We start from the raw sequence: 7,230 nt of genomic DNA, 5'->3' as shown, positions 1-7,230 counted from the left end.
ATTTGTCTGCTTTTTGTAACTGAATTGCCACTGTTCACCGGGCTTTAGGTGGCGGAGTCCAGATGGCGCTTATCTTATATGTAACTAAGCTCGAGGTACTCAGGAGCCTTACTTACAGGGTCGTTACTTCGTTATTATTACCGGATTGACGTCACAATTCTATATTCATCACCACCTTATTCTACTTCATTCGTCCTACAAATAACTATCTTCCGTCATCTCAGTCACCACTCCCTTAATGACCTTTTACGCAATACATCCATCGCTTTCTAGGTCTTCCTCTACCTTTATACGTCCATTCTTATGATGTCCTTCTTGTTAAATGCCATTCGTCCCTCCTCACAACATGCCCACACCATGCTAACCTTTTACTCCTTACGTTGCCTATCGCTCAATTGTATATTATAAATGCGAATATTTACATGGATATATGTTTGTTAGAATTTGTAATCTCAATGTGATTTGTCTTGGATGTAGAAGATACTTTGAAAGAACCCATAGGCTACTTCCTGTATTTTTTTAATTAACCACAGATGAAGTCGTAGAAGGAAGCTAGTATATAAATGCAAACGTTTATATGGATGGATGTCCGTTAGGTTAGGTATCTCCGGAACGGCTTATATCACGATGAAATTCGGCTTAAATTTAAAAATAATCTGAAAAATACATAGGTTACTTTTTTAAATTCCTAGCGAGCAAAAGATAGTAAAGCATATATCAGAAAAACAAAGATATAAAATATCAAAGCCGATGCTAGATGCGATTCCTTAATAATAATACTTATATTTGAATATTTCCAGATAAATTGGCGGAACACAAGCGGCTGCAGCAGCGGAACATAGAGCTGTGCGAGGAGTTGAGCAAGCTGGAGGCGCGCGCGGCCACGCTCAAGGAGAACCTGGACGAGCACAACGAGGAAAAGCAGCAGCTCCTCGCGGACCAGATCAACACGCAGAGGAACCTGCAGAAGCTGCTCGACTTCATCAGCCAGTTCCGGCAGACTGCCATCAGGATCAGAACTGCACCCCTCGCCGACCCTCCAGCCCAGCCCGCCCAGCCCTCCGACCACGACAGTAACGAGGAATAACACGGTAAATATTTACATTTTTTTTTTATTTTTTTTAAATCAACATCTACAGAGTCTTGGTCCGTGCTCTTTTTTGCACAGTTTATATTTTTAAATTTATTTATAAGTAGCTTAAATTTAATACAAAAATATGAAATTTCGCCAAACTGCCAAAACAATTTATTGCCTAATAAACTAAATACTTAGTAATCTAACTAATATTGTAAATGCGAAACTTTAAATGGATGAATGTTAGAGTTTCTTTCTAGATTCTGCTGAACAGATCTCGACGAAATTTGGCATGGATGTAGAGTATAGTCTGGAAGAATACATAGGATACTTACTTTTGTTTCTTTATATACCACGCGGACGGAGTCGAGGGCTACAGCTAGTCTTACTAATATTATAAATGCGAAAGTTTAGTTGAATGAGTGTTTATTAGAGTTTATAGCATAAACGGTTGAACGGATTTCGATAGATTTTGGCAGCTATAGAGCATAGTATAATTACTACTGGATTTTGTTTTTTTTTAATTTTCCGCAGACGAAGTCGCGGTCGACAACTAGTTAAAAATAAATGTAATAAGTAGCTTATGTTTTTCCACCCTATGTCCAATACCTATGCCAAATTTCAATGTGATTTGTTGATCAGTTATCCAGATACGTAGAAACAAACATCCATCCATCCAACTTTTGCATTTATAAAAATTTTGTAAGGTTAATTTTCATCATGTAGATATTTTTAATACAATCTATAGTCATTTTTTATGTGATTTCGTGTTATAAATCTATGAACGGCAGTGTACATGAAAAAACACGGCGTTTCCAAGCCCAAAGTGTGAGAGAGAGCAACAAGTGATAGAGAGGCACAATTGATTTAAGAGTTCGGCTTATGACGTTATTTACCTTTTTTCTATCATTTATTACGTCACATTTTTCTTGTTACAGTTGACAACACCTGGATATTAGTGTATTGACGATTTGTTAATAATTCTATGTAAATACAGTTGATTTTACCTAGGATAAAATTGTTCTTTATACCAATGTTTTTAAAATAATGAAATGAATTTATTTTTTTTACAATTTGTATACATCAAATTGTTAATTTAATTTTGGTACATTTAGGAAACATATCTCTGAGAATTATAAGCTTTGGTTAATATCGAATAGTGCCACTTTGTCTTCTAATGCACACTATGAAATACCCTCAGTGTAAACTTAGGGAAAGAAATCTTCGCTAAAAGAGTGCTTAAATGGCTCTTATGAGTGAGTCAGTGTTAGTAATAATCGAAAATCATTTTTTTATATCGAAAAATTCTGATAGCTTTGAATGTACTCATGTTTATAATTGTGTATTTATTATATAAAATAATTAAATAATCATTTATATTAAATTATTTCCCTTCATGATCTATTTGGAAAAGTCATCTATCTTTTTCAATATACAGGATGTCCAGAATTAATGGACTACCATTGTACTCGTCTTTTCCAGACATCCTGTATATAATAGGCGATAAAAATCAAATATATTTGTTGTCAATATATTTGGTTCAGTTATTTTATAACATAGTATCGAAAATCTATTGTGACTAGAAAAATCTATAAGTTTTGTATTTTTATCTCTATGTGTATTTTTTTTAGTTAAGTACTTTGAAGTTATCTTCTCATTATCAAAATCAATTTTGTAAAAGTATTGACTAAAAAAAGACAAAAAAAAACTGAGTAATTGATTTTTTTTTAATCTAACTATAGTTAAATGTGTGTTATTTCATTAGTGTTAATTATTTGTTCGTCATATATGTAAAACATTTTTATTACATGTGTAGTAATTTTTAAGTTTCATTCCTAGATTTATTGTTTCTATTTTAGTGTCAGTAGACATTTGACCAAACTTAATTAATAAATTTCTGTTTATTAATAGGAAGAAGGGAAAGTTAAATAAAAATTATAACCAAACTTGTGTTTTTAAGTTTACGGTGGATTTTTAATATTTGAATCTTAAAAAATCTATAAAATCATCTTTTTTAATAAATCGAAGCATCTCGGATGTGAAATATTTTAAATAAATTAAACTACAATTTTAGTATTACGAATGTTTACGACCACTGGATTATGCGTCTAAATTTTTTTTTGTAAATGCCTTTCGTTATAAATATAATTATGTAGATTGGTTTAATAAAATTATTTCTTTTATTGAAATGTGTGTCAATTAATTTGTTAGTTTTTAAATATGTTAGTAATAAGAACCGTTGAAATCAATTTAGCTGTTACACATTATGTTTTGATATCTACTTCAAATAATGTATAATTACTTTATTTTTTTATTGTTACAAAAAATAATAACGATAATTATGTTTATTTAAAATGACCAAAATTTTGTAAACTATCGAAACATTTGACTCAAATTGCCGGAGGCCTAGTTTGTCTTTTCCCTTCCCACTATTTTCTTAAGAGGAAAGGATAGGTCGTGGAATTTGCAAGGGAAGACGCATAGGTAAGGGAAATTATCTCTGTTGATGTATGTTCTGTATATGCATGCAGGTTATTGGCAGCTGTCACTTCGCTGTTCTGGCGAATTTATATTGCAACAGAATTTCAATGTCTATGTGTTCATACTAAAATATCTGCGAAAGTAGTATTTTTGAGAATTTGTACTACAAATTTTACAAATAAAATTTCTAGTTTGAGTAAAACACGTAATGTAATAGCCGTCTATCAGTATATGTCGTTTATTGGTATTGTTTTGGAATAAAGTATTCTGTGATATATTGATTTCTCTACATTTGGTCGATGTGGCAATAGTGAGACATTGTTTTGTAACTCGACCATTTGTTGAGTGCCTTCAAGATTTCCTTGGTTCATAATTTATTGTACAAAACCAGGGTTGTGTAAATAAAATTCATTGATTATAAAAAATGATTTATTTAATTCCCTATTTAACAGAAAAGACGACGAATTTTTTTTAGGACCAAATAAACTATACACGATTTTAAGAGCGCACAACTTTGACTAAACTATCGCTCACTGTTGTCTCGATTTGATTCCTATGAGCTTAAATAGAAGTGCGCTCACTACTCGATTTTTAGTAATGCAACTAAACACTTAAATTGGCTGCGAAACAACTGTGCGATAGCTTAGTCAACGGTGTACGCTCGCTCTAAACACATTTAACAACATTGTTAAGGCAATTGAACAACACTCTTTAAACATAGGTGTAGTTCGCAGATATTACATATAAAGAAGAATAGAAATATTTTTACAAGTAAATTCTAAAGTGCTTAATTTTTATTTCCTTAAACAACTTCTAATATTTTCCTTCCTACTGTGACGTCTTCTCGTAGTTGTCTTATACTCTGTTCTAGTATTCCACATTCGTATGAAAACAAATTAGTGTAGAGTCTCATTTCACCGATTCCTTTCTGATTAACTTCTACCAGACCTGAGAAATATGAGGTACCGAAATCATTGTTCTCTACCAAAGCGTTCACGTGAGATATTTGTCCATCTAACGCTTCTAATATCCTTTGGGTAAATAAATATACGCTATATGCAATTGATAATGAAGGTACTAATGGAGAAGACGCTTTTTCATAAGTTGTATAATCTCGAAGTGTAGATACTAAATCTTGACATTTTTCTTCAGGCAGTACTGTGCTAGGACTCGCCTGGGATAATAATGGAACCATAGTGTCTCTTGAATGGCCACAAATAACCGGCACGTGACACTCGCTGTGCACGAAACCGTTCGCTTTGGCGTACAAAGTCTGCGCTTTCAACGCATCGATGATGGTTACACCAAATAATTTGTTCTGTTCGTAACATCCCTGATGCCGCATAACCTCAGCTGCCATCGGTACGAGCGTATTAATCGGTTCTGTTACTATACCAAAGAATGGTACTGGTGTAATTCTAGTCACCGCGGAAGCAACTATTTTTATAAAATCCGCGTTTTGAGACAATATCGATCGTGATGTCGGTGGACATTTTTGTGGTAAGCCTCCAACGGCTAGAACTAAACTTGATCCTTCTAAGGCCTCTTCTAATGTACTTCGACCGCAGTAACCTGTAGCTTTTGATTTGGATGGGATGTGTGATAAATCTAAAACTACTCCGGGCGTGCTATCGGTTGTGTCGTGCAGGACTAATTTGCTTACAGAAGGACAAGTCCGCAGTAGTAGCGATGCTGTTTGTCCGACATCATTTGTCGCCCCAACAACGGTTACTTGATGATTTCTCGTAGCAGTGAAGAATGGAGAGAAAGTTATTTTATAAAATTGCCGAGGTACAAACATATTTATACTGCAAGGAAAATCAAACACAAAAATTTGAAAAGTCAAGTTTTATGACACAAGATATTTTTGATTTGTAATTTGTGTTTTTTTTTTAAATAAGATAGCCGCAGTGTTGTAGTTCTCGGACACATTCCACCAGCTAGGTCTTTTAAATTTTATGAATATGCATTAAATAAAGTTGATTGAATTGACGAGTTAATAAAGGCAAGAGAAAAGAAAATGAATGAAATACTTTTCTATGTCATGTGTTGACTTTTTTTTACTGACGTAACAGTTGTCCGCCATTCTAAAATATATCGGTCTTTGGTCGTCGGTCTTGCGTACATTGAGGCTCCCAGTTTTCGATGATGTATTCAGAATTTGTATTTAAGTAATTGATCTCCATGTAGGAAGCATTGTCAAAAAGGATATTAATATCATTTTGTATATTATTGTCTGTGCTCTAAAACTTTCCGTGACATTTTCTACTGCTTTGTGTCAAGGATGTTTTAGAAATTATAGAAAACCAAATTAACATCAGTAACTTCAATCAAAAATCTTTACAATCATGTTGTTAGCTAAATTTAAATCGCCAAAACCGTTCTTTACAAATACAGGGAAATCCCATTTAACTTGTATACCAATGAGAAGTCTTCAAGTATCTATCATAGGCTCCATTGGAGAGGTTGGATCTAATTTGGCTTTACTATTAAAACAGAATCCAAAGATTTCGAGATTACAATTGTACGACGATAATGAAAATGTGAATAAACTAGCAATGGAATTAGACTGTTTACCAGGCGGACCTAGTGTGTCGGCTTTCGCGGGTCCATCCATGTTACGTCCGGCGATACGTTTTACAGACCTCATCCTAATGGTCGACAGGACTCACAGGAAGCCAGGTATTAAACGGGAGCAAATGATTTTCGCCAACGCACCTCCAGTTCAGAAGCTTTGCAGAGCAATGGCTGAACAGAATTCGACGGCATTTTTAGCTATGTCTACAAGTCCGTTAAATTCAATAGTACCATTTGCAAGCGTACTTTTGCTTAATTATGGCAGTTACAATCCATTTAAAGTGTTTGGTATTACGCACCTCGATTTAGCGAGGACACGATCTCTTGCTGGTAATGTTCTACAAGCGAATCCAATGTCATTACAAATACCAGTGATCGGGGGACATTCGGATGAGACGATAGTTCCGCTATTTTCGAATATTTCACCGAAGACATACGAATTATCCGAACGCCAAGCTGATATGTTAACGAGACTAATAAGAAAAGCTGGTGTGGAGGTTGTTAATAAAAAATATGGTGTCGAATCCGCCACCTTGTCGATGGCATGGGCGATAAATGAGTTTGTGGATTGTATTTTAGATGCGTTACGTGGAGCTGAAGTGATTGTAAATTCGTATACGGCGAATCCTCATTTTGGAACAAAATTTTTCTCTGGTCCTACCATAGTTGGACCACAAGGTTTGGTACAACCATGCTATGAATTCAAATTGAACGAATATGAAGATAAACTTTTAGATAAAGCAATTCCGATGATAAGTCGAGACGTAGCCCAAGGAGAGCAATATGTTGACGTGTTTGAAAGCTTTGTGAAGAAATTTTAATTTAAATTTTGTTTATGTGTTCAATAAGTTTGACAAAATAAAAATTGATTTTATGTATCTTTTCTTAGTCACTAAAGAACCAGAGCTTCAAAAGGAAATGTACTATGATGTAAGACATTACTTGTACAAAATACTTTAATATTAAAAGCGTATCTTTACCACAGTATAGGGAACACATTTAAGCAAACGTTGAATGCATAAAGACATTGGAATGGTTCTTGTGAACGTGTCACGACAAAGGTTCAATATCGGGGAAACGGCAATGTTGCGGCCCAG

The 7,230-nt window shown here is 34.1% G+C and overlaps 3 protein-coding genes across 3 annotated transcripts in view; 2 read left to right on the top strand and 1 right to left on the bottom strand.

Annotated features, from left to right (window-relative positions):
- The window catches only part of LOC106100381, a 7,442-nt gene extending 4,689 nt beyond the window's left edge, over positions 1 to 2,753 (top strand). Inside the window, exons 9-10 of the mRNA XM_013279209.1 lie at positions 795 to 1,091; positions 2,014 to 2,753. Coding sequence (XP_013134663.1) covers positions 795 to 1,087 — 293 coding nt within the window. The 3' untranslated portion in view covers positions 1,088 to 1,091; positions 2,014 to 2,753. The remainder of the gene's footprint in view (positions 1 to 794; positions 1,092 to 2,013) is intronic.
- A 1,567-nt stretch (positions 2,754 to 4,320) lies between these two features.
- Positions 4,321 to 5,428, bottom strand: LOC106100535 (malate dehydrogenase-like). The gene has a single exon (XM_013279405.1). It carries the CDS (start codon positions 5,355 to 5,357, stop codon positions 4,359 to 4,361), a length of 999 nt encoding a protein of 332 aa, XP_013134859.1. The 5' UTR covers positions 5,358 to 5,428; the 3' UTR covers positions 4,321 to 4,358.
- A 418-nt stretch (positions 5,429 to 5,846) lies between these two features.
- Positions 5,847 to 7,011, top strand: LOC106100536 (malate dehydrogenase-like). The gene has a single exon (XM_013279406.1). It carries the CDS (start codon positions 5,905 to 5,907, stop codon positions 6,952 to 6,954), a length of 1,050 nt encoding a protein of 349 aa, XP_013134860.1. The 5' UTR covers positions 5,847 to 5,904; the 3' UTR covers positions 6,955 to 7,011.
- Positions 7,012 to 7,230: the final 219 nt, after the last annotated feature.

The sequence above is a fragment of the Papilio polytes genome, unplaced genomic scaffold (genome assembly GCF_000836215.1).
Source record: "Papilio polytes unplaced genomic scaffold, Ppol_1.0 DF824047.1, whole genome shotgun sequence".
NCBI classification, from domain to species: domain Eukaryota; kingdom Metazoa; phylum Arthropoda; class Insecta; order Lepidoptera; family Papilionidae; genus Papilio; species Papilio polytes.
This window is presented reverse-complemented; position numbering and strand designations above follow the sequence as displayed.